We start from the raw sequence: 27,589 nt of genomic DNA, 5'->3' as shown, positions 1-27,589 counted from the left end.
ATAGAATTCTGGTGTGAAGCCATCTGGACCAGGGCATTTTTTGATTGGAAGATTTTTTATTGTTTCTTTGATTTCAGTGCTTGAAATTGGTCTGTTCAGGAGCTCTATTTCTTCCTGGCTGAGTCTAGGGAGAGGGTGTGATTCCAAATATTGATCCATTTCCTTCACATTGTCAAATTTCTTGGTATACAGTTTCTGGTAGTATTCAGAGATGATCTCTTGTATCTCTGTGGGATCAGTTGTTATTTCCCCTTTATCATTTCTGATTGAGGTTACTAGAGATTTTACTTTTCTATTTCTCGTTAGTCTGACCTATGGTTTATCTATTTTATTTTTTCAAAAAACCAACTCCTTGTTTCATTAATTTTCTGAATGATTGATTCTTTTGTTTTTAATTTCATTGATATCTGATTTGATTTTGGATATTTCTTTTCTTCTACTGAGTTTAGGCTTTGATTGTTCTCCTTTTTCTAATTGCATAAGATGGCTTGTGAGATTGTTGTGCGCTCTCTTTCTGTTTTTCTAATGTAGGCATCTAAAGCGATGAATTTTCCTCTCAAAACTGCTTTTGCATTATCCCACAGGTTTTGGTAGCTTGTGTCTTCATTGTTGTTATGCTCAAGGAAGTTAATGATTTCCTGTTTTATTTTTTCCTGCACCCATCTGTTATTCAACAGAAGATTGTTTAATTTCCATGCCTTTGTGTGGGGTCGAGCATTTTTGCTAGAGTTGAGTTCCACTTTTAGTGTCTTATGGTCTGAGAAGATACAAGGTAAAATTTCAATTCTTTTGATTCTGTTGATATTTATTTTGTGTCCCAGGATATGATCAATTTTGTAGAATATTCCATGGGGTGATGAGAAGAATGTATATTCTTTATCTTGGGGATGGAGTGTTCTATATGCATCTATCAAGCACAGTTGTTCTAGGGTCTCATTTAAATCTCTTATATCTTTGTTTTTGTTTTTGGCCGGGGCTAGGTTTGAACCCGCCACCTCCGGCATATGAGACCGGTGCCCTACTCCTTGAGCCAAAGGCGCCACCCTATATCTTTGTTGAATTTCTGTTTAGAGGATCTGTCCAGCTCTGTAAGAGGAGTGTTAAAGTCCCCTGTTATTATGGTATTATCAGATATCATATTGCTCAGACTGAGTAAGGTCTGTTTCAAGAATCTGGGAGCATTTAAATTGGGTGCATAAATATTTAGAATTGAAACGTCTTCTTGTATTTTTCTCTTGACCAATATAAAGTGACCATCTTTGTCTTTTTTGACTTTAGTTGCTTTAAATCCACATGTATCTGAAAATAAGATTGCCACTCCTCTTTTCTTCTGAATTTCATTTGCCCGAAAAATTGTCTTCCAACCCTTGACTCGGAGCTTTAATTTGTCTTTTGAAGCCAGGTGTGTTTCTTGCAGACAGCAAATGGATGGCTTGTGTTTTTTAATCCAGTCAGCCAATCTATGTCTCTTCAGTGGGGAATTCAAGCCATTAACATTTATTGAGATAATTGATAAGTGTGGTAGTATTCTATTCATCTTATTTTGTGAGAGTCCATTGCTTAGTTTTATCTTTTGCATCAGTGTGGAGGTTAGGTTCTGTCCTTTAATTTCTGAGTTCTTACTTTGCTGCTGATCCATTGTGGTGGTCAGTGTGCAGAACAGGTTGAAGTATTTCCGGGAGAGCTGGTCTTGTTGTGGTGAATTTCCTCAATGTTTGTATATCCGTAAATGATTTGATTTCTCCATCAATTTTGAAGCTTAGCTTAGCAGAGTACAGAATTCTGGGCTGGAAATTGTTCTGTTTAAGTAGATTAAAGGTAGATGACCATTGTCTTCTTGCTTGGAAAGTTTCATTAGAGAAGTCTGCAGTCACTCTGATGGATTTGGCCCTGTAGGTCAATTGGCGCTTACTCCTGGCAGCTTGCAGAATCTTTTCTTTTGTCTTGACTGGACAGGTTCATCACAATGTGTCTTGGAGAAGCTCGGTTAGAGTTGAGGCGACCTGGGGTCTGATATCCCTCTGAAAGCAGTGTGTCAGAATCTTTGGTGATATTTGGGAAATTTTCTGTTATAATATTCTCTAGTATGGCTTCCATTCCTCTGGGGCATTCTTCTTCCCCTTCTGGAATTCCTATAACTCATATGTTGGAACGTTTCATAAAGTCCCATAATTCTGACAGTGAACATTCTGCTTTCTCTCTCTTCTTTTCTGCCTCTTTTACTATCTGATTTATCTCAAGAACTTTGTCTTCTACCTCTGAAATTCTTTCTTCTGCATGGTCTAACCTGTTGCTGATACTTTCCATTGCATCTTTAAGTTCCCTAATTGACTGTTTTATTTCCTTCAGCTCTGCTATATTCTTCATATCGTTCATCTCTTATTTGATTCTGTTTTTGGATTTCCTTTTGGTTATTTTCCACTTTATTAGCAGTTTCCTTCATTGTTTCCATCATTTCTTTCATTGTTTTCAACATGTGTATTCTAAATTCCCTTTCTGTCATTCCTAACATTTCTTTATAGGTGGAATCCTCTGCAGTAGCTACCTCATGGTCCCTTGGCGGGGTTGTTCTGGACTGGTTCTTCATGTTGCCTGGAGTTTTCTGCTGATTCTTCCTCATGAGTGATTTCTTTTATCTGTTTCCTTGCCCTAATTTTCCTTTCACTTCCTCTTGCTCTTTAAGTTCTCGTGCCTGTGGAAGTTGCAGGTGGGTTTAGATGGATTGAACACACGTGACCACTTGCCATTTTTCCACTGTTTTAGTCCTCCTCTTGGGGTCCAGAAGTCTCTCACTGACTCCCTGTATCCTCACAGGGGTGATGATAGGCAGATTCCACCAGCCAGAGATGCTTGGAGTCCTATCTCCCCAGACTCACGGTGCCCAGATGCAAGGAAGCTGTTACTCGGCCGCCATCTTGCTCCGCCTCTTATCAGAGTTTATCTGCTCCAGGAGCGGGCGCGGGGCGTCGAAGTCGGCCATGTCGTCGAGCGCACAATGTGGCACCACGGGTACACAACCCTTTCCCATCGCCACTGTGCTCTCTTCAACTTGGAGTTCTTTAAGCCTGCATTGTAGCCAGCAAAGCTGTTCAGCCATGGTTAGTCTAATGTATGCTCCGGGAACCTAGGGAAGACAGTGTTTCTGTGTGATCTTTGAATTCAAATGTGAAGCTCAAACAAAGCAAGAGTTTTGTCTGTATTTCTTGTTAATATGGGAGGGTGTCTCAAAGTTACCATACATAGGTAAATGGAAAATTTTAGCTAATGTACCTTTATTTACATAATATTCATTTTAAAATTTAAACAAATATTTACAAAACACTCTCTATGTGTTGGCCTCCTCTTTCTACACACATGGAGTCTTCTCTCCCAATCATGGTGAAAAGTCCAAGATACCTGCTGTCACACAATTTTGCCTATGTATGGTGCTTTTTGGGACACCTGTAGTTAGGCAGTTGATTTTGGATAGACCCTAAATATTGTGGGGTTTGTGTCATGGGCATTTTACTTGAAAATGTGTATTGATAGATTTGAATATGAAATCTGAATAAGGTTCAACTTAACCATGCTCATTATAAGTCAGACATTTATGACTGCATTGTCCACACAGCAGATTCCTGAATAGGAATTCTGGAGAGGAGCAGACCTTTAGGCTTACAGTTCACTATCCAGAGGGATAATTTGAACTGTGGCTGGTGTCTTGAAGGCATTTGAGGCTGTTTTTGACAGCATAATTTGAACACCTCTTTCCTCCATTTCTTAGCCCCTGCCTGTCCTCCCTTTGTTAGCCCCAGCCTGTTCTCCATTTCTTAGCCCCTGCCTGCCCCCTCTTTCCCAGCCCTTACCTATGCTAGGCCTACCAGTGGTAACTGCAGGCGTGTATTACGTTTAGTAAAGGAGTGGGTTAAGGAGCTTACATTTTTCTCTCTGAAGTCATCAAGAGAAGATCGTCATCTAGACATTTGAGATAGTCAACAATAAAGAACATTCCCCATAATGTGGTATATTCCAACATTTTTCCCTACTCCTGGTTACTCATCTTAGATTCTTAACATTTATTTCCTGCTTATTCCATACTTCTTATTATTGCTGTGGGACAAACTACTTCACAACTTAGTGTAAAACAACAGCCATTTTGTTATGCTCACAGATTGTGTGTCAAGAATTTGGACAGGGCTGGCTTATCTACTACAACTAGGACCTTGGGGGCAGGGGTATTGAAAGAGTGGAGGGATTTGAACAGCTGAGCTGGAGGACCTACATCATAGGTTCTTTGCTTACATATCTGACACCTTGGCAGATGTGGTGAGAAGACTGGGCTCAGCTGGGACTCTTGGTTTGAGTGGCTATACCAGAGTGATTGCACTTCTTGTATGGTGAAGAAGTGTTTTTTGTTTAGCAAACAAAGCAGAAGCTTCCTGCCTTTTATGACCTAGCTTCAGAAATCATGTCATTTTACCTCTGCCATTCTGTCTTGGCTAAAGCAGTCATAAGCCTACCCAGATTCAAGGGGAAGAGAGCAGGTTCTTTTTTTTTATTAAATCATAGCTGTGTACATTAATGCGATCATGGGGCACCATACACTAGTTTTATAGACCATTTGACACATTTTCATCACACTGGTTAACATAGCCTTCCTGGGATTTTCTTAGTTATTGTGTTAGAACATTTAGTAAATGTAGAGGCCAGGTTCTTAATGGGACCTGTGTCAAAGACTTTGGGATCATGTTTTTAAATCACCAAAGCGATGGTCTTTTTGGTTTATAATCTGACCTACCGTTTTGTTATGTGGGCTTGGGCAAATTACTTAATTCTTTTTTGTGTCCTGGTTATTTCATCTATAAAACAAGACTGGTACTGATAACAACCTCAGAGGACTGTTAAAAGGACCTGGGCTTCCATCATCTGTTCTCCTTTCCCCTCTGTCCTGACTCCTCCTCTCTCACTATACTGGCAGTCCCAGATGTCTCCTTGCTGTTCTTTGAACACACCAGGGACACTTCAACCTCAGGACGTTGGCTCTGGCAGTTCTCTTTGCCTCACTTTTTTCCAAATATCTGCATGATTAATGCTCTCACCTCTTCATCTTATTCAGCTATTACCTCAGTGAGGCATACTCTGACTACCAATGGCCCTCCCAGTCTCCTTAACCCCAATCTTGTTGTTTTCATCGAATTTGTTTTTCTCTAACATATTATATAATTTACATATTTCTTAGTGTTTATTGTGTTTTGTCAATTTCCCCTGCAATACTAAAAGCTCTGTGAGAGCAAGAATATGTATTTTATTTACCGATACCATTCCAAATATCTAGAACGTGGAAGTCATTTATTATAGGTGACCAATAAATATTGGTTGAATTACCGAGTGATTAAATGAGACAAATACGTAAAGCATTCAGACAAATGCCTGACACATAGTAAGTAATACACAAATGTTAGTGACCACCAATATGAATGTCTGTTTATGGTCTTCTGATTTATCATTTCTATTCCTGTATCTTTAGCCTCTCCTATCAATAGTTGATTGCAATGAGATTATCTTCCTTGTCCTTTAAAAAGAAACATTTAGGCTACTTAAAGGGATGTGTGATGGAAAGAGTCTGGGCTTAGAACTGAGAGTTAAAAATGAGAGTCCAGGCCAGGCACGGTGGCTCACTCCCGTAATCTCAGCACTATGGGAGGCTAAGAGGGAGGATCACACCAGGCTGGGAGTTTGAGACCAGACTGGGCAACATAGTGAGAATCTATCTGTGCAAAAAACTAGCTGGGCTTGGTGGCATATGCCTGTAGTCCCAGGACTACTGGGAGGCTAAGGCAAGAGGATAACTTGAATTCAGGAGTTGGAGGTTGCAATGAGCTGTGATGATGCCACTGCACTCCAGCTCTGCGCAGCAGAGTAAGACCCTGTCTCACAACAAAACACACTTGATTTTCATTTTCTTTGACATGAGTATATTACAATGTAGCTATGTTTATCAGTTGAATGAGGCTTATTTTGACCTGTAGGTATAGAAAGTGCATGGAAGAAGGGACATTTTTCTGGACAAAAAGTTGGGAAAGGGAAAAGTATAAAGGAAGTTGAAAGCAGCTATATGTTCGTGTGGAGTGAGAAGACTCCCTCAAGCAAGAGTCAACAGCCAGGACTGTGTAGGGGGTGGATCAGCTAATTCCTGGAGGGAACATGAGGGAATAATGGAAGGAGGATGCTGTGCACTTGGAAGCTTACACAGTGAGGACACGGGCACTTCACCGTGTATATCATTGGGTTATAGCATGTATCTTTGTTTCACCTTTATTAAGCATATTGAGTGCTTTATTCTTTTATTCAACAAATGGTTGTCAAAGGCCATGCAGTCTAGCTGTCTTTAAGCACATTGTTTTGAATTATTAGCAGCATTGTGTGGAAATAAATTGGGAATGCAGATTTTCTTTGGATTTTTCATTGAACGGTTATGTGTCTGCATCCTCATCTGTGAATAATGACAGCTGTCCTCTGCTTTACAGGAAGGTGGTGAGGACTGGCCATGCGGACGCATTTGCCAGTGTGTGGGAAACTGAGCTCTGTGTGATGGGAAGGCAGTCCCATTACTTGTGTTCCACCAGACAGCCACGTTTCAGTGTCTACTTTCTTTCTGAACACCCATTTGAACTTCAACACTTGATATTTCTCTTTTTAACATTCTTTTATTCATAAATGTATATATGTTTAAATTCCTTTGAGGAGTTAGATAATTTAGGATTAAACTTAAAGCAGCAATGTTTTGTTTCTTCAAATGGAGGCTCTTAAAACTTGGCAAGTACTGTGTTTTCTCATTTTCTTACCTTTGTGTGTGCTGTATTGTAGGACACAGCATGCAGACATGGGCATGGCACAGTCACGTGTCACAGCAGCCACTTCAGTGTGTGGTGGAGAAACCCTGCCTCTGTAGAAGATTCTGTAATCGAGAATTATAGTTAATAAGAACCATTGGCCAGAGAGGTTGTGGGGAAGTAAAATGGGCCAGGCACGTACTCACTGGCTCAGAGGTAAATATGAATTATGCTTCTTTCTTCTATAACATTTGTTCTGTTTATTTCCCTGTGAGAGAAAGAAGAAAAGTGTATATATTTGGGCTCATTTCTAAGCTAATTAAACTTTTTTTTTTAAAGAATGTAAAACACATATTCTCTGAGAGTTCTTCTGCTTTCCCATTACTTTAAATGTTGTGACTATTCTGTTATATGTTTAAATAGTCTTCACCTTTAAAAATAGGTAATGTTTTGTTCTTTTTTCATAGTAAATGTCTGTCAAAAATGTTACTGAACTTCAAGTATGTACTTATGTGTATATACTTATGGAAATTACAAATCAAAAGTAATGTGTATATTTATAGATTTATCTTTAAGAGGTTTCTTCCTCTCCTGCTGAATACCCGTCTTGTAGCTGTATTTGATGGGTTATAGTGCAAGAAGGCACAAACTTTTGCAACCTTTGTTAACTGGCTTTTTGCTCAATCTTATTCCTTAGGTATCAAAATAAATCCATAAAAACCATGAAATCAACTCCCACTCACATTCCTTTGTGTGGTAGAGAGTCTGCTTTGCTACTTTGACATAGTTTCTTGCCTGTAGGTCTTTGTACCTGCTGTTTTCTCTACCTGAAATATTCCAGACCCTTCCGTGTAGGGATCTCTTCTCTGGGTAGTAGTCATTGACCAAACCCCTTCCCCAAGCATGGGACTCGATAAAAATCCTGATACTTCCCTTGTATGGCACAAATTACACTGTATTGCAATTATATAATTTGTCTTTCTCCCTGTCTAGTCTTGTAAACTATCCCTAGTCTGTAGGAGGAGCCAGCGGTACTTAACATCGTGCTCAGTTCCTGTTAGGTACATAGTAAATACTTATTGAATGAATGTAGTAATACTTTCGAAGGCAACCTTTAAAGGAAATGCTCTCCCTGTGCCAGACCCTGCTGGTGGATGTGCCAAGACTGGGTGACAAGACGTGCTGTGTCATTGATGCCCACAGCCCACCTGGCTTGGGGCTGGAGGCAAGCTGCCTATTACAGCAGGGTGCCCTCAAATAGTCTTGTTCTCTGTGTGTCCTGGGACGTGGGAAGTTGGGAAATACAGATTAATGCTAACTAGAATCTTAAGACTGTCGTAAGAACTTTGCCTGTTCATAATTTATCTCAATTTTATTGACAAAATTCCTTTGAATTTTTCATTGGGACTTTTTGTTGAGCTTCTGGGACTGCTTTTGGAATCTCAACAACTGGAGCAGATAGAACTGTCCTGTAGTCCTTCATCAAAACTTTCTTGAAATAAGGAACCAAACCTGTGAGTTTAGTGCCCACCAGTTCCAGGTGGTTAGTCACCAGTTGCCTTATGTGGGCAGAGATCGTGGGCCAGGAGAGCAGTTGAGCAGGTAGATGGGCTGCAGTCTGACTGACTGTGTTTGCATCTAGTAGGTTCTCTCTCCAGAAACTCCTGAATGTGACAAGCACAGTGGCTTACTTAAAACTTTTCTCAGGTTTTTAAAAAACTCTGAGCAAAACCATTTTACCCTTGTGTTTTTCTCTGTTGTAGGTATGACTCAGAATCATATAAACAAATAGTATAGAAATTTATTATGCAGAAAGTAAAAGGTCCTTGAAATTTCTTTCTTCAAAGAAAATCCCTTTCAGCAATATGTCATATAGTCCCACAGTATTTCTTTTATAGATATTAACTTTTTATTTTAACAAAAAAGTTACTCTCCTGGAAATATAATGGCAAGTTTCTTTTATTTTTTTCTTTTACTTAGTAGCGTACCCTGACTACAGTTAATGGCAGCACAGTCTTCTAGAGCATAATGGTACCATAATTTATTTTCTCTTAGTTTATTCTCATTGGGACTGTTTATAAATTTTTTTTTTTATGTTACAAACAGATCTGCAGTCACATTCTTTTATATGAATTTGTATTCTCTTTTTAGGAATGTTTCTGTAGGATAATTTCCTGGAAGTAGAAGTCCTTGATCAAAAATATTCCAAGTCAGTGTGGCGCCCATAGCTTAGTAAGTAGGGTGCCAGCCACTTATACCGAGGCTGGTGGGTTCGAGCCTGGCCTGGGCCTGCTAAACAACAATGATTGCAACAAAAAATAGCCAGTCATTGTGGTGGGCACCTGTAGTCCCAGCTACTTGGGAGGCTGAGGCAGGAGAATCACTTAAGCCCAAGAGTTGGAGGTTGCTGTGAGCTGTGACGCCATAGCACTCTATCAAGCGTGCAACACTCTGACTGTGTGCAACACAGTGAGACTCTGTCTCAAAAAAAAAAAAAGGTATATTCCAAGTCCTTAAAATATTTGACATTGTAAAAGATACTGCTACATCAGCGTTGAGAAGAAGTGATGTGCCTACTTTATTGTTCTACCAAAATGGGTTAGTTTGTCCATTTTCCTACACTATTGCTATACCATAGATAATTTTTGTCTGATTGTTTTAGTCTGTTTTTGCTGCTATACCAGAATGCTAGAAACTAGATAATTATAAAGACAAGAAATTTCTTGCTCATAGTCCTGGAGGCTGGAAAGTACAAGCTTGAAAGCCTGAAAAGAACTTCTTGCTGAATCATAATATGGTAGAGGGACAAAGAGGGGAGACAGGGAGGGAGGGACAAAGACGAGGGACAGGGAGGGAGACAAAGGGAGAAAAGACGGTATAGCCCCCATGGCTTAATCACTGCATGAAGGTCCCACTCCTTAATATTGTTCCCATAGCAATTAAATTTCAACATGAATTTGGGAGGGAACATTCATAACAAAGCACTGATGGACAAAAATGTTGTATGAAAAATAAAGTTACTTTTCCCTGATAACTACTTATGTTTATGATCTTTTCATACATGTTTGCCATTCATATTTTCTTTTTAAAATAAGTTTCTTGCTTGTATTATTTTTGTGTGTATGTTTTGTGGTTGTTATTGTTGTTTTGTTTTGTTGAGACAGAGTCTCACTCTTTTGCCCCACGCTGGAGTGCTGTGGTGGCAGCCTAGTTCATAGCAACCTTCAGATCCTGGGTTCTAGGTTGTTTTTTTTTTTAAATAGAGTCTTTGTTGCCCTTGGTAGAGTGCCTTGGCGTCATAGCTCACAGCAACCTTAAACTCTTGGGCTCAAGTAGTCTTCTTGTCTCACCCTCTGAGGTAGGACTACAGGTGCCTGCCATGATGCCCGGCTATTTTTAGAGATGGGGTCTTGCTCTTGCTCGGGCTGGTCTCGAACTCCTGAGCTTAGGCAATCCACCTGCCTCAGCTTCCCAGAGTGCTAGGATCACAGGCATGAGCCACTGCGCCCAGCCATGATTTTTTTTTTTTTTTTTTGTAAATAAGATAAGGGACACTTACAGCTAAAGGCAATATCTTGGCTAATGCTTAAAACTATATAGTCATGAGGCAAAAATCAGGAATTGTGATTCCACTTACACTTGTATTGCCAAAGCTTTATAACAATAGTAGAAGGGAGCATCCTCAATGTGACAAAAGTTATCTGTAAAAAACCCCACAGATAAATCTGATGAAGTACTGAACGTGTTCCCCTAAGCTGAGAACAAAACAAGGATGGCCACACAGTCTATTCCACCTTGTCCTGGGGATCCCAGATAGTACCATAAGTCAAGAAAAGTAAATAAAAGTTACAAAGATTAGAAAGGAAGAATTAAAACTGTCTTGGCTGGGCATGATGGCTCATGCCTATAATCCTAGCACTCTGAGAGGCTGAAGTGGAAAGATTACTTGAACTCAGGAATTTGAGACGAGCCTGAGAAAGAGTAAGATGCTATCTCTACTAAAAACAGAAAAATCAGCTGGGCATCATGGTACGCACCTGTCGTCCTAGCTACTCAGGAGGCTGAGCCCAGGAGTTTGAGGTTGCACTGACCTAAAATGACGTCACTACACTCTACCTGGGGCAACAGAGCAAGACTCTGTCTTAAAAAACAAAATAAACAAAAAGCAAAATTAAATCTGTCTTCAGGTGTAGGTGATGATTATGTACATAGAAAATTCAAGGAGATACATGTGATGGAACTTTCTGAGGCTAAATATTTTGTATTTTGATCTAAGTGATGATCACAGAGGTATTTACTCATGTAAAAAGTCACTGTGCTTACATTTAAGATTTATGAATTTTACTTTACATAAACTGTTCCTCAAAATAATTTATGATGGTTTAAAAATCATTTGCATGAACATATAACCGTGATGCTTTCAAAACATCTACAAATTATTTGGCACTTCTCTCTTCAAAATGGGGACTTCAGTTTTCCTCCCCGTGAACATGGGCTATATGTGGTGACTCACAGCTGGTGAACAGAGGTTTGCGTAAGTCATAAAAAGGATGCAACTTCCCTCTCTCTGAGAACATTTGCTCTGTGGGGAGTCAGCTGCCATTTCATGAAGACATTCAAGCAGCCATGTGGAGAAACATGGGAGTCTTGAAGCCTTGTACAAACAACCGGTGACAACGTGCCAGTCACATGAACTTGCCAATATGCAAGTGGATCCTCCAGCCAGTCCAACCACCAGGCCCCGACAGCCCTGACTGATGTTATGACTGCAACCTCACGAGAGACCCTGAGCAAGAACCACTCAGCTAAGCTGCTCTCCTATCCCTGCCCCGCAGAAGACTGCAGGAGGCAGTGTTTTAAGCTGGGGAGTTTGGGGGTAATTTGTTACACAGCAATACATGAGACATCCTTACAGTTAGTAGTCATGTTTGAACAGGATACTTCTTGACTGACAATGATGGAAATGTTTGAGGTTCTTTCTATATTATATGCTAATCTGGAAAGTGTAATTTGAATTAAAACACATCTGGGCCAAAAATAAAACTGCAAGTGATAGTATGTTATTCCTTTTCTAGTTGCCCCTTTCCACTTAAGATTCACTTCTAAATGAATCCAACTCACTACATATTCTGAGTAGATTTTTCTATAGCTATGGCGTGCAACTTTGGGACAGACTCCTAGGTAAGACTGAGACAGCCACGAGGAAGTTGCTCCCCGAGGACTTTCCCCATGGAAGCAAATCAAACAGCACAGTCGAGGCCTCTTTTGCCAAAGTGACTGCGTAGGAAGGAAGGAGAAGGAAAAGCCTCTAACCAGTTTTATTTTCTTCTTCCTCTTCTTCTTCTTTCCCTTCTCCCTTCTCCTCCTCCTCCTCCTCCTCTCACTATGTTACTCTTAGTAGAGTGCTGTGGCATCACAGCTCACAGCAACCTCAAACTCTTGGGCTTAAACGATTCTCTTGCCTCAGCTTCCCCAGTAGCTGGGACTATAGGCGCTTCCCACAATGCCCAGCTATGTTTTGTTGTTGCAGTTGTCATCGTTGTTTAGCAGGCCTGGGCTGGGTTTGAGCCCGCCAGCCTCAGTGTATGTGGCTGGAGCCCTAAACACTGAGCTCCGGGCACCAAGCCTGTTCTTCTAAACTAGATGTCGAGTCCCTATAAATCATCTTCTGGTTTATGGTTTTGAAGTACCAAGCAGTCAGGTTTATACTCACCAAATAATGGAAGGTCGGTGAGCCCCATGTCCCCATTGGCACAGCTACTTCCCCCACTGTCACCAGGGCTCACAGGTCACCTTTAGGAAGTAGCTGCAGACTGTGTCACTGCTACAAGGCACAGGTCCTCCCACATCCCCTGGATGGTCACCCCCAGAGGTGCGGGAGGCCTTCTCTCTGCTTAATACTTAGTGTGCTAGGAGAAATTTAATTCCCAGCAAAATGCCAGACTTCACAGCTGGAGAGCTGCTTTTCCAGATTAGCTTAAAGTAAGCTGTGCCATGGCTTCCCAGCCAGGCTGCTGTTCTTCCTTGGCTCTACTTTCTCGCCTTTTCCATTTGTTCCACATCAGGATGTTTGTTAAGTGAGCACTTCAAAATGCATGGTCATGAATAATTTTATGAGTAAAATGGTTTAAACTATAGGTGCTGGAAATAAATAAACACCTGATAATGGATCGGTTACCCTTAATGAGAATATCCCCTCAAAAAGTCATTAGCATTTCTCTCCAACCATTGGTGGTTCTGTAAGAGCATCGGTTTTACCTGAAAAGCAAGGAGAAGTCAAAGACAGGAACAACTGCCTGAGCAACCAGAGCTGCCCTGTGTGCCTCTGGGGAGATTATGATCCCCAACCAGAGTGGGATCTTGACACCTGTGCCACACCGTGTGTCCTCAGGAGTAGTCACGAGGCAAAAAATACACACATGGAGGGAACCACGAGCAGGTGCAGATGGTAAAACACAGAAGTCAGTGGAAACTTCTCAAGGAGACTAAGATTCAACAATAAAGCCATTAATTTGAAGAAATACAACAACCAGATTTGTGTGTCAGGAGAGATAATTTTATAAGTTGGGATCAGAGTGGAAATCAGTGCTAACTAATAACTATGGTGATGGTGAGGGATGTTATTTTCAGAAATCATGAAAAGAACCCAAGCAATTGTGAACCATATTTTCTCCCCGAAGTCTTTTCAGAGTCCAGTGGAAGGTGAGACTGCTGAGGTCAGATGAAGGAACCCTGAGAAGATTTCCTCTCTGAGCAAAGGAGCACCAGAAAGCCTGCAGGAGACAGAGAACAGAAGTGTGGGGCTCGTGTGCATTGCTGTGTGAATAAAGCTAAGTGATTGTGTTCTGCTGTAGTTGGATTCTGACAGCTGACTGTGGGGAGTGAGCCTCGGCCAAGTGCAGAGGAGGGAGAGTCACAGAGGACACATGGAGGGGAAAACGCCACAGAAATGATGAAAGGCAGCTTTGTAGACACGAAAATAGGGAAACTTGAAGGGGAGACAGGAAACGTGGGACATGAGGAACCTTCGACTCAGTGAAGCCAAGGCTGGATGGAGTGGTGCTGAGGGACAGATGTGAGGAGGGCTCGGCTGGTGACCTCATGGCAGGCGCCTCTTTTATTGCCTCTTGGGCCAAGAGCTGGAGGAGGTTACTCAGCTCCTGATCCTGCAGCAGGAGCCTTATGCATTTCCGGCCTCACTTCCAGCCAGAGATTAGTGTATTCTTCACCGTGATCTCCATCAAGGGGTGGGGACAGGCAGAAATTAGAGGCAGCCTGGGGGACCCAGCCTACCCGAGGCTACACTCAGAGGCAGAAGGCATCTTAGCTCTCCCCCCCCAAGATTAAGTAAAACATCACAGAAAACCAGAACAGGCCCAGCTCCCAGACGGGGTCTGCACAGGGCAGTCCCGACAGTGGAGGCACAGACTGGCCTGTGGGCCCAGGACATTTGGGTTTTGTGTTGCCTGGCAGTCTTGCTCATCAGGTGCTCCCCTCTCAGGCTTGTGACCAGTTGCAGATTCCCCCAGCGACTGAGCAGCTGCAGAGTGAGCTGTCCAGCGTTGAGTGTCCCACCTCAAGAGAAGGCCTAGAGTCACAGCCACATGTCTTTCTACTTTTCATGGCTTTGCCCATGGTGAAAAGTGACCAGAGGATCTTTATTTATGCTCCGTCAAGGGTGTTAACTGCTTCTAACAATGCAGTGGTGAATGTCAGATGGAACAAAGTGGAGGGAAAAGAGCAAGAGTTTCGTACCAGAATAGTGTGAAATCTGGTCCGGCCCCCAGCCAACGGCTTTTGGGTCAGTTCCTTGACATCAGAGGTTCCCCACATTTATAAATGAAGATGTTTAATGACAATGATGATGTTCATCCTTTGTTCCCAGTGTTATGAGCAACACATGAAGTATGAAGGGCTGGCGAGTGAATGTCAGCTGTTCTTGTTCTAACTCAGGGCTGAGTCCTGGCTCCATGAAATCCCAGATCCACCCTGTCTGGCCCTAGAGCAGGACTTCCTGGAGTTCGACGTGGCTGAGTTTTTCATGAACTTGGTAAATGCGGATACACCTGGGGTTCCAGGAAAACCCATCTCTAGATCCCACCATCAGTCCCAGATGACTGGTGGGGCATTCTCTGCAGATGTGATGGGACAAGACCAAGCTGAGTGTCTTCTTGTAAAACAATTACAATAATTACAGAAATCGCAAACCCCTTCAGAAGTCTGATTCCAGATTCAATAGTTTTGAAATTTTAAGAAATAGAATCTAAGGAAAACCTATGATTTAGAAATTACCAGATAGTTTCCTCTCTTGTGACAGAGAAGTCCAGATTCACAGTTAGGAGAAAACTGCTCTTCTGTTTGACAAAAGGAAAAAAAAAAGATACCTACTATTGTATTTTCAAAAAGTGAAGCTATGATCACACTCTAGAATGGAATTTACAACAATTTGGAGCCACATAGTTTTCTATCACAATGTCACAGGGTCCTCACAGGGCACAGAATCACATTTCTTCATTCATGTACTTATTCCTTGAACTAGAGGCCCTGAGACCCACCCTGTGCCTTGCATTCCCCTAGGCCCTGGGTCGTGCCCACATGGGGCTCAGAGTCTGGTGAGTGTGACAGGCCCCAATCAAACAGTCCTATCACTACACTGCCTGGGCTTGGAAAGCTTCTCTAAATAGGTGACTTTTTTTTTTTTTTACTTGAATAATTTCATTTATTTCACCGAATAAAGTGGTTTTACATTTGTTACAAACTCTATATTTTGTTCCAAGTTATTTAAGTGGCTTACACAAAATACATACAATAAAATTAAAAATCAATGGAGACAAAAAAATAAAAAAAAGAGCATGGTTGTTAAAATAAAGGAAACATCCCAATCACATTTTGTTGTATGTGTAGTTTTGAAGTACAGGATCTGTTCTAGCATTCATGAATCAGAAATCAAAAAGAAAACTGTCTGGCAGATGAGCTGATCCACACTGTAAAGGGGAGAATAATTGGATCATTCTCAGTTGTCTGCAGAGAAACATTATTCTCAATAATCAACAATTTTAGGTGTTCTTACAGCATAGGCTAATATCTCCTGGTGAAAGGTAAATTAACTCAGGTATTTCTTCTTCCTGTTTTCATATTTCTCTCATACAAGCTCCTTATTTTACTCAGTAGAAGGCAAAACATAGTATTTTTTTTTTTTTTAGAGAAAGAGTTTCACTTTGTCACCCTTAGTACAGTGCTGTGGCATCACAGCTGACAACCTCCAGCTTTTGGGCTTAGGCGATTCTCTTGCCTCAGCCTCCTGAGTAGCTGGGACTACAGGCGCCGGCCACATTTTCTTAATGTTGCAGTTTGGCCAGGGCAGGTTTCAAACCTGCCACCCTCAGTATATGGCGCAGCCCAAAGACAAGACACAGTATTTTTTTTCTTTTTAAGGCATAGTATTCTTAAAATGAAAGTTTTTCTATAAAAGGGACAGGGTGTGATGGCTCACACCGATAAGCCTAGCACTTTGGGAGGCCAAGGCCAGTGGATTGCCTGAATTCAGAAGTTCAAGACTAGCCTGAACAAGAGCAAGACCCATCTCTAAAAATGGCTAGGTGTTGTGGCGGGCGCCTATAGTCTCAGAGAGGCCGAGACAAAAGAATCACCCAAGCCCAAGAGTTTGAAGCTGATATGGCACTTTACTGAGGGCGACAAAGCGAGACTGTCTCAAAAAAAAAAACACTATAAAACACCAATGTTTTCCCCCCTTCACCTATGAATATTGTCAGTTCAGCTATTACTATGCTGCTGTGTCTCCAAGTAGTAAATATGAGACTTCATATTTACTGAAATCTCAGAGAAGCAATGTGCTGGAAAAATAGAGGGCCTGTAAATAGTGACATAGAAGAAGCTACAATTTACCAAGCATCAACAGAAATAACCAACACTCCTTGGGGTCCAGAAAGCAGCCTAGCTAGGATGCATCCTTGTGTCGCTCATCGGAAATGAGGTAAACCAGACCACTTCACCTCCTGACCAAGTTAAAATTATATCATTTAATCCTGTTGCAGGATTAAGTGCACTGAATCTGGGGTATAGTCAGATTCCTCCTGTTTCAGTTGCCAAGGAAGGAAAACAGCCCTCTTTATCCTCTATCTTTAATTCTAACTTTCTAGAATTAAAGTCATCTTTTAAGTCCTATTTATAGCTTCATGTATTTCTTTGGTTTTATGCTAACATGTACTCCAAAAAACTTTTATCATTCCTTTGTTTTCAACTGTAACTTTTATAGTGGAAACAAGCAGATCTTTGTATCCTAACTTCAACTTTCTGGATCTGAATTTACAACCTGATTATAGGGCACTTCTAATCTACCATCTCCCCCCATATATGCATACAAAATTGCAGATTACTTACATTGTTTATATATCTTTAATCATTTTTTTTTCTTTTTTGAGACAGAGTCTCATTTTGTTGCCGTTGGTAGAGTGCCATGGCGTCATAGCTCACAGCAACCTCCAGCTCTTGGGCTTAGGTGATTCTCTTGCCTCAGCCTCCTGAATAGCTGGGACTACAGGCGCCTGCTACAATGTCTGGCTATTTTTTTGTTGCAGTTTTGCCGGGGCCGGGTTCGAACTCGCCACCCTCCATATATGGAGCTAGCACCCTACTCACTGAGCCATCCTCTTTGATCATTTTTAAAGTAATTTGAACACATTAATAAACCTTATATACTTCCTCAATTAGAGGAAATATTATCTTTTAGATTTTTTTTGAATAATCAAGCACTGAAAACTTTACAAAAAAATTTAAGTATCCCAAAATGTTTGAGAGGTGGACGTCATTTGTAGACACACCTATTTTCCATAGGGGTACAGGATTAGTATTTTTAAAATATTTTTTCCAAATCAATATCCCTATATTAACAGGGCCAATATAATTTAGATGATGGTGTTAATTTTCAAAATATCTTTAGTAAAAAATAAAAAAATCTTTGGCAAAATGTTGTGGTTGCTTAGTAAATCTTAATTGCGAAATTTCTTCTTTTTTCGGAACTTTTTCCCTGCTGCATTTGCTGCTTTTTCAGCCATGATCTCTGAATACCTCCTTCGGTTATACCTTCTAAACTCAGAATCAGCCAGCAGTTCTTCCACAATAGTTCTTTTTTTCCTTTGCTTCTTAGGAATTCATGAATGGTAGAAATCAGCTGGATTGTCAATGATGGTTCCAATTTGGAAGTACTTGGGGAAGACATCTCTATCATTTTTCTTATAAAACCTTTTAGGGTCCATGCTTGCTCTCATCTTCAGTGCTTTGAGATCATTTTTCAGTTCATCTGTCAATTCCGGAGCTTTCATACCAGACCAGACATCCCCTGCTGTTTTCTGTCGTTCTTTTCTGCGTTTTTTCTGAAGTTGATGCTTTGATTCACTATATGGTGGGACAGAGTAGTTTTTTTCAAAATCAGGTGTGATGATGGCTTTCTGCAGTAGTTCATTTTTCCTTTTCTCCTTGATCTGTGTTAGGTTTCTCTTGTTAGACTGCATTTTGTCTGCATTGAAATTAATATATAAACCACCCAGTTGCTTGATACTCAGGCCAGGGTCTATGCTGCTGCTTGTCAACTTCAGAACTTTAGCCTTTGTGTTATTTAGTAAGTCTTCTTCATCACTAAACTCATCTTCATCTTTCTCATGGTCTGATGGCTCTTCACTTTTTTCATCCTCTTCCTCCTCTTCTTTTTCCTCCTCAATGGCAACCTCACTTGCCTTGTCTTCCTCTTCCAAGTAAAAATTTTTATCAGCACTCAGTCCAGGAGTTGTATCAATTACAAACAATGGATTGTCACATGGCACATTTCCTGTGTCTCCACTTGACTCTCTTTGGTCACTGTTTTCAACAAAACACCAAGTGTCCTCTTCATCCTCACTGTTTTCAGACTGCTGGCTTTCATCACTGCTGAGAACTAGTAAAACAGAATCATCTTTACCCTGTGATTTGTTGTGCTCAGACACATATAGTTTGGTATCACCTTCAAGATCTATGTTCTGTTCACTGTTCTCATCTTCATTATCACCTGTAATGGTGAATTCTTCTTCATCATCACTACCACCACAATCATCAAACTTTGTCAGGTCACTTGTTTTTACTGTGCTGGTTCTCTTTTCAGTCCATCTGTCCACTTCCACAACTGCAAATGTCTGAGCTAGTGATTTCAATACAGTCTCAGAGTTCATACCTGAGGGCTCTGATGTGGCATCGTTATTTTGGGGGGTTGAATGCCTGTGAGAAACAAAGTGTTGAACACTAGTGTCCTGAAGTTCAGAAAGATAATTCAACTGAGGACTTATCTCATTAATTTCTTTTCCTTCATCTATTATTTCGTTAGCCTCTTCATCCAAATCCTTATAATTGTGCTTTATTTCTTTAAGAGATGTAACATTGGCCTGGTTTTCATCTCTTACATTAGAAAGTTGGCATTTTTGCACTGTTAGTATTTTTTCTGAATTTCTGTGAAAGGAATCATCATCAAAGCCATCATTTGAAAAATATGGCTTATTTATTAGAGAAAGAGATTTTGCTTGTAAATGAGAAGTTTGTCTGGTATCTGAATCCTCTGAATTCATAGGTGCATCAACATTTTGCTTCTCATTCCCTGGTAAAATCTCACTATCTGTCTTTTCAGTTTGTGCCTGTAATTTCCTCTGCATGCTTCTGGTGGTTCTCCTAGTGGCAATTCCAGAGCATGAAATGTCTGAACATGATGTCTCAGCATCAGATGTAGCTTCAGCATGTAATTGTTGGCTTGGATCTGCCAAAGATTTAGCCTTACTTCTGGTTCTTGTTGTCCCTTCTGGAGGAAGCACAATTCTAGAACTACCTGAAACATGAGATTCTGCTTCAGAGACAACTTCTTCATTATGAAACTCATTTGTTGTAGCTATTTTTGGCCTTTTCTTAACACTGGACACTGGAGGGCATGCAATTAGGATCTGCCTTCTCCTAGTTACTTTTAAAATGGTATCCTGGTGCTCAGACACAGAAGAATAATTTAACTCTGCTTCAGAGATCTCATCATCAGTTGAGGATTCAGTCACCTCTGATGGTGAGCCTATAGTTCTGCTCTTCCTCTTTTTGGTTTTGGGAGTTCTGGGGATTGATCTTGGTTTCCCAGTGGTGTGTGATTCAGCAGTACTTTGGTCATTAGATCCAGATTCCTTCCTGCTTTCTGGATGTGGTTGAGACCCAATAGCAGCAGAATTCTCATCTTAGTTGTGGATCTGAACAATTAAAAAGAGTCCTTCTTCTCCATTCTAGTGAGGCATTACTAAGAAGGATGTGTTCCACTTCCATCCAGGTTAATACAAAAGATGTAAAGTCTCCAACCTTTTTAGTGGCTGAATAGTATTCCATGGTATAAGAATCCAATGTACTCTTCTGCTGGGACCCTTCAGCCGAAGTGGCTTGGATGCTTGTCCGAGCCTGCCCGGAACTGGTGACCACCTGAATAGGTGACTTTTAAGCTGAGATCTGAAGAATTAGAATTCATAGATAAAAGGGGATGAGGTGCTTGCTTTGGCAGCATATACACTAAAATCAGAGTACACAGGAAAGGTTAGCATGGCCCTGTGCAAAGATGATACTGAAAATTGTGAAGTGTCCCATTATTTTTGTACAACAACATAAATGCATTAAATGCCACTGAACTCTGTACACTTAGTGTGGTTAAAATGGCAAATTTTATGTTGAGTATATACTGCAATTTAAAACAGGGGCATGGGGTGGATTTGGGATGGCTCGTTGTAGCAGCGACAGTGTCAGTAGACTGAAGGAAAAGCTAGCAGGGCTGATGTGCTGAGATTGGGGTGTGGTGTCTGGCCCAAGGTGAGACTGGAGTCTCAGGCAAGGCCGGGGCCTGCAAAACCCGGTTGCTAGTCTTTGTCTCGAGACCACTGTGAGATTACTGGAGGGCTTTCATCAGGTGGGGCATGCGGAGGGGCAGTGGATGTAGCCAACCACTTAGGAAGGTGTCAGAGTCCTTCAGGAGAGAGGGGCTGCCACTTGGACTAGGGGACTGGGGTTGACAGATTTGAGATATGCAAGGGCAAATGGCTGAACTTGTGGATGGGTTTCTCCAGGCGTAAGAGATGAGACCCTTTGAGAGAGAGCTCCATGTTCCTCTGTGAATGATGGTGCCAGTGGGAGAGTCGGGCAGGAGGCACAGAGAGAAGGGGCCAGAAGGAGGGATCACAATTCTTGGTTTGGATGTGTTGGGTTTGTGCCTCGGTGATGTTTGCAGGTGCTAGTGGGGGGTGTCCTGGGTACAAGGTGCTGACTCAGGGATCCCTGAGGCCTATGCTGATTTCTGGTGGGATGTCCAGTGATTCTGCCTGGCTCATGTACAGGACTGTTTTCTGAGGCCTGGTTGTCCTGGGACAAGTGAGGCCTTAGGACTCTTCCCGAGAGCAAACAGATGGAGGCCCCATCTGCCCTCTGCAGTGGGCAGGCCTGGTTCCTGGGTAGCTGACAGAAGCAGCTTCTTCCTCTGAATGGCCACTTTGTGACAGAGTTCTGATGGAACCGTCTATGTTGTGGGTGCCAGACACAGCCGGAAAGCCACCTATGTGCCCAGCTCTGGTCCTTTAGACCACAGGGTGGACAGAGAACTTCTGAAATGTCAACACAGGCAGACATCCTGTGCTGAGTTATTGGAGCTAAATCTTCTGTCCAGTCATGGGGCCTTACTCTCTCGGGAACAGCTGCCTTTTCATTTAACGATCTTAGAAAATGGAAACACACACACTGAGGCAGAAGTAGCCCTGTGTTTGTGAGCTTCCTCTCTCTGCCTCTGGTTCCTCTGCAGACTCTAGGCTCATCCCAGAGCCATTGTGAATGAGCTTCACTTTTTATTCATGTGCCACCGATGGGAGGTGTGTAAAGGCTTCAACTGGACAATTAACTGCCAACAGAACAGTATTTAGAACACACCTCCTGTGCGGCTAAGCATGTAACAAATGTCTGCAATTAGTCACAGGAGCCTCCAGAGGTCTGAACTGAATGAATGCTTTTTAACTATGCCTGTGGAGTGAGTCTTCTCACAGTGGACAGACATGGACAGGCTGCATTCTGGGGCAAGTTCAGAAATTTGACTCCTTAGAAGTGGCTGATCATAATTGATTTGAAATTGGATAAGAGCATGAGCTAAACTATTTTTAGCAATGACTCACCCTCAGATTGAAGGATAAATATATACCGAGGGAAGCTTGTTAATCTGCAAAGGTCAACCAAGGTGATCTTGCTGTGTCCTCAAGAAAACATGATGTGCTATAAGGAAGGCTACACATAAACAACTACAATAAGTGTGTTTAAGGAAAACCTTCTATTTTGAAAAGAGTGGGGTAGCGGAACACCTGGAGTGTGGGAATGGGGTCCTAAAGAGAGAATGTGTGGCTGTTTGTCAGGCTCCAGTTCTGCACTTGCCTTATGAATTTGGCTTTGCTGGTTGGTTTTGCTGCAGGTGGAAGGAGGAAGCAACAAGACAGTGCAGTGATTCCAAAGCACTTAATCAAAGTGTGCCTTACTGTAAATTGCTACTTTGTTCTTCAGATATATGTGAACTGGTTAAGTAGGTTAGTGCTGGTCCGTTCAGTAGCCTCCAAACTGCTGGGATCTCTCCCATGAGCACACAGCCTGTGGGGTGGCAGACACTTCAGACTTGCCCACTAAAAGTGCCTTACATGTTACACTCTGAATTTGAGCATTTGGTCTGTTTATTATCTCCTTCCATGTAAGGGCTGGTTTAAAAATATTCTCTTATGTGTGGCTTTTAGACCAAAGCTCAGTCTTTAAGATGTTGTGGTCCTCAGTCCCTCTTACCTGAAGTGGTGTCCCAGAGTATGAAGCTTATTGTATAATAAGGAGTCTGACTGGCCATCACCCCTGGTTTCTGGCAAGAAGACTTTAAATCCTTCAAATTTCCTGAATCATAGGAGTATCTTAGTTATTCACAAGCCCCTTGGATCACCCTCAAGTTCATCCTAACAAGATAACCCAGAATGGATGCTGGTCTCCAGAAAGACCAGCCATGTGATTGATTAAAAGACGGGGCTTTCAGCCAGACTGGCTTAGGGAGGGGGAATGGACATTCAGTTCAATGACAGGGGTCACTGATCCCATCGCACTTTCACAATGAAACTCCAGTAAAAATTTGGGACACTGAAGCTTGGCGGTAAACACATTGATTTGCTGGAGGGTGATGAACCCTGATTCCACAGGGAAAGGGCTGTGGCTGGTGCTGATTTGAATCCTTTATAATAAAACTGTTACTTTATTATTCATAAGTATGGTGCTTTCTTGAGTTCTGTGAGTAATTCTAGGAAATTGTCAAAACTGAGAGGAGTTGAGGGAAACTCCTGGACTTACAGCCAGTTGGTCAGAAATGTAGGGTGGCCTGGGATCCCTAAACACGTGGCTGATATCTGATGTCACAGCCATCTGACAGCTGAGGTATCTGTCAGTCAGAGTCCTTGTGAGCATTCCACCCTTTCACCTGTGAAGTCTGATGCTGACTCTGGGTGGTAATATCAGAATTGCATCACATCACAGCATGCAAACGCTGCACTCAGGGCAGGGGAGGGAGACATCCCTGGTCTGCTCTGGTGTCCTATGGATTTAGGCCACATCCCCCAGGTAAGATCAGTTCCATTTCATTCTATGTCTTTGTGTCTAGAGGAAAATGAGTCTTGAGAAAGACTCACAAATGTATAAATTTTCATTTATAAATGTTTTATCACTGAAACATTAACTTCTTAAGTAGTAAAAATGTCAAAATTTCTCGGGAGTTCTGAAAATTATATTTCCAACAATTGGTATCTGTGCATCTCATTTATGGGGCATTATCCAAGATGATGTTGCACAAGTGATGCTTATGTCCTTCTCTGGGAGATTAATCCCAGGATCAATCCTTAAAAGGGATACAGGGAATTACTCACGGACTCAGAAACTCTACCGTCTCAAGAAACAGACTTCTCACTACTTGTCTAATTCAGAGGAAGCAGAGCTGGGGATTAGCCACACTCACTGGTACTTATCTCAACCAAGACTCATTGTCAGCACAGGGTCTGCCTAGGGCCCTTCTGGTCCGCCTTTGGGACATCTTTTCTCTTGGAGAGCCTGTGGCAGCAACTTCCACCTCCCACCTCAACACCAGTGAAGTTTCCTCAACCTACAGATTAGAATTGCCCGGAAGGTTTAATAAAATGCCTGCATTTGTCTCCTTCCTCAGAAATTCTTGTATACCCAAGCCAGGCAGTTCTCCATGGCTCTGTTGGGTGTGACCTCACAGGACACTGGGCCTTGCATTTTTCTACAACCTGCTGGTTCAATTAACATCTCTAGAAAAGGTCTCCTCATGACTGGGAATTCGGTTGCATTCTTGTGCCAGGTACATTCTGTTTCACTGTTAGCTTCTCAGTCTAGACAGAGAGCTTCCAGCATGAAATGCTTCTTTAACCTTCAAAAAATAGAAAATTGAAGAGGCCAGCCCTGTAATCCTAGCACTTTGGGAGGCTGAGGCAGGAGAATCAGTGTACCAGGCCAGGAGCTCAAGACCAGCCAGCCAAAGAGCAAAATCCCTAACTCTATAAAAAAATAGAAAAATCATCCCCTTATTCAGGACTTTTTAAATTATAAGAGATAGACAACTATAATCACTTAAGGGAGAAAAAGGAAATTGAAGGATCTAGGGGGATAAAGTTGGCTCCACATCTGTTTGGGTCTAGAGACTAAAATAAAGTCTGTCTCTCTCTCTCTCCCCATCTCTAAGCTTTGCCTTCCTGGGCGTTGTCTTCATTCTTGGGCGACAATCTTCCAAGGCAACTGACAGCAACTTCAAGCCTATCATTTTTACTGCTGGCAGACCCAGAAGAAAGAGCCCTTTGCTTCCCCATAGGTTCAGCCCAAGCTGTGGCCCTGGCACCTTTCTGGTCTCACAGGGGTCATGGGATCATTCCTGAGCCAATAGGTGGCACTAGGAGGCTGTGGCACTTCCTTGATCAGCCAAGCCTATGTCATGTGCCTAGGGTGGGTTAGCCCAGCCTTCACTGGGAAGGTGAGCTGGAAATGGTGTCTCCCTCCTCTCCTCCCATTACTGTTATAAGGGAAAGTGGGGACTAGACACTGGCCAGGCTCAACCAGCAGCCTTCACGATGAGGGGAGTGTTGTGACCCAGGAGTTACCTATTCTCCAGGTCAGTCTCTGACATGGTAGTTCCACTTCTTAGGTGGTGGAATGAATATAATGATATTCATTGCAGTGTTTTTTTATGTCAGTGAAAAAAGAGAGAATGAAATATGAAATATCTTGAAAAGGTACACACAACCTTTCTATGAGCTCATGTCTGCAATAACATTTTCAAGAAATTCTTTGTAAATTGTAATAAAGTAAATTATGCATAAGTAATTTATCATTAAAATTCTAAACTTTTATTAATGTTTTATTTTTATTGAAAATGAGTTGTTCAAATAAATAATTCACATCAAAATACTATGTAGCCAACTGAGAATGATGTAAATCTATATTTATCAATTTTAAGATATTTACAACATATTAAATGGAAAAAAACTGCCAAAAATCTAGGGTAATATCTATTTTTGAAAAATTATCTATCTTTTTGAGTACAACTGAATAGAGGGATATTAGCACTATTTATTGCTGGGTAATAACTTGATTTTTATATTCTTTCCTGATTTTTTTTACCACAACAAATATATCTTTAAAATTAGAAAAAGTCGTTATTTATTATTATTATTTTTTAGAGACAAGGTCCTTCTCAGTCATCCATGATGGACTATAGTGGGGCAAATAGCTCACTGCAGGCTTGAACCTGTGGCTTCTAGGGAGCCTCCAGCCTGAACCTTCCCAGTAGGTGGGATTTTAGGCAGAAGCAACTGTGCACACCTTCCTTACTGTAGAGATGGGGTCTCACTATGTTGCCCCAGCCTAATTTTTAAAGAAAACTCTTATTATTTTTGGGTGGTGCTTGTGGGGCAGTGAGTAGGGCACTGACCCCATACCGAGGGTGGTGGATTCAAACCTGGCCCTGGCTAAACTGCAACAAAAATAGCCAGGTGTTGTGGCTGGCACCTGTAGTCCCAGCTACTTGGGAGGCTGAGGCAAGAGAATCGCCTGAACCCAAGAGCTGGAGGTTGTTGTGAGCTGTGATGCCACAGCACTGTACCAAAGGCAACAAAGTGAGACTCTGTCTCTAAAAAAACCTCCTATTATTTTCTAAGCTAACGTGAGACTACTGGTGTGGAAGACCGCTTTCTTCTTTAGAATCTGTATGTTTTTTTTTTTTTTTTTGTAGAGACGGAGTCTCACTGTACCACCCTCGGGTAGAGTGCCGTGGCGTCACACGGCTCACAGCAACCTCTAACTCTTGGGCTCACGCGATTCTCTTGCCTCAGTCTATGTTTTTAAGGAAAACATTGCTGGAGCCAAAGCCTTGCCCTGCAGCTGTGTGTTCCTAAAGTCCACTCTGCTGTCCTTGCCACAGTCATCTGGGGAGGCCTGGCTTTGTGCCTCACCTGCACTTTCGCAGTTCTCGTGGTATCTGGGAGAGGTGGCCCAGGGTTGTAAATAATCCTCTGATTTCAACTCCTGTCTGGGTACTGCCCTTGTCATCTGCATGCCTAGGACAGTAAATCTTTTCTAACCAGTGTCTCTCTCCCTCTTTCTCCACCCTGCCTATCTGCAGTGTCTCCAATATCAAAGCCCCCAGGTGCCATTGTGTCTCCTGGGCACGTGCAGTTCAGCTTGTCTGAGCCAAAATCAGCCTTGGGACTTGTGTGCTGATCTGGAAGTTGAGGGCTCTTTGCAACTTTACTAAGTTGCTTTGTGAAAAGAAACCCTTGCTGGTTTAACTTCTTCCTTACTAATACTGAGTCATGTTTAGGATCTGAAAGATATGAGGACCTCTTTTTTTTTTAATAATTAATTTATTTTTATTGTTAAATCATAGCTGTGTACATTAGTGCAATCAAGGGGTACAATGTGCTGGTTTCACATACAATCTGAAATATTCTCATCAAATTGTTCCACGTAGCCTTCATGGCATTTTCTTAGTTACTGTATGTAGGCATTTGTATTCTGCATTTAGTAAGTTTCGCCTGTACCCATTCTAAGATGCACCATAGGTGTGGCCCCACCCATTACCCTTCCTCCACCTTAACCTCCCCCCTCCCTTCCCCTTCCTTGGCCCTTTCCCCATAGTCTTGTGCTGTAGTTGGGTTATAGCCTTCATGTGAAAGCTATAATTTAGCTTCATAGTAGAGCTGAGCACATTGGATACTTTTTCTTCCATTCCTGAGATACTTTGCTAAGAAGAATATGTTCCAGCTCCATCCATGTAAACATGAAAGAGGCAAAGTCTCCATGAGACAGAGTCTCACTATGTCGCTCTCAGTAGAGTGCTGTGGCGTCACAGCTCACAATAACATCAAACTCTTGGGCTTAAGAGATTCCCTTGACTCAGCCTCCCAGTAGCTGGGACTACAGGCACCCCCTACAACACCCAGCTATTTTTTGTTGCAGTTGTCATTGTTGTTTATCTGGCCCAGGCTGGGTTGGAACCCGCCACCCTAGGTGTATGTGGCTGATGTCATAACCCCTGTGCTATGGGCGCTGAGCCACATGAGGACCTTATGTTGTTACTCTGTTGTCAAACACAAATAAAGCTGTGCTTTAAAATTCAGTAAAGCTTTCTGGGAAGCTAAACTCACCTCTAAGTTGGT

The 27,589-nt window shown here is 41.9% G+C and overlaps 1 protein-coding gene and 1 non-coding gene across 2 annotated transcripts; one reads left to right on the top strand and one right to left on the bottom strand.

The window, feature by feature from the left end:
- Positions 1 to 17,257: 17,257 nt before the first annotated feature.
- On the bottom strand, positions 17,258 to 26,486 carry LOC128597997 (deoxynucleotidyltransferase terminal-interacting protein 2-like). Its single transcript, XM_053608336.1, has 2 exons — positions 26,384 to 26,486; positions 17,258 to 20,064 (listed from the first exon to the last, which is right to left on the bottom strand). Exons 1-2 carry the CDS (start codon positions 26,484 to 26,486, stop codon positions 17,984 to 17,986), a joined length of 2,184 nt encoding a protein of 727 aa, XP_053464311.1. The 3' UTR covers positions 17,258 to 17,983.
- Positions 20,364 to 20,468, top strand: LOC128580107 (U6 spliceosomal RNA). Its single transcript, XR_008378455.1, has one exon. It is a non-coding gene; the product is annotated as a U6 spliceosomal RNA (small nuclear RNA).
- Positions 26,487 to 27,589: the final 1,103 nt, after the last annotated feature.

Source organism: Nycticebus coucang, chromosome 2, assembly GCF_027406575.1.
Source record: "Nycticebus coucang isolate mNycCou1 chromosome 2, mNycCou1.pri, whole genome shotgun sequence".
Taxonomy (NCBI): domain Eukaryota; kingdom Metazoa; phylum Chordata; class Mammalia; order Primates; family Lorisidae; genus Nycticebus; species Nycticebus coucang.
The sequence above is the reverse complement of the archived record's forward strand: the minus strand, read 5'-3'. Positions and strand labels throughout refer to the sequence as shown.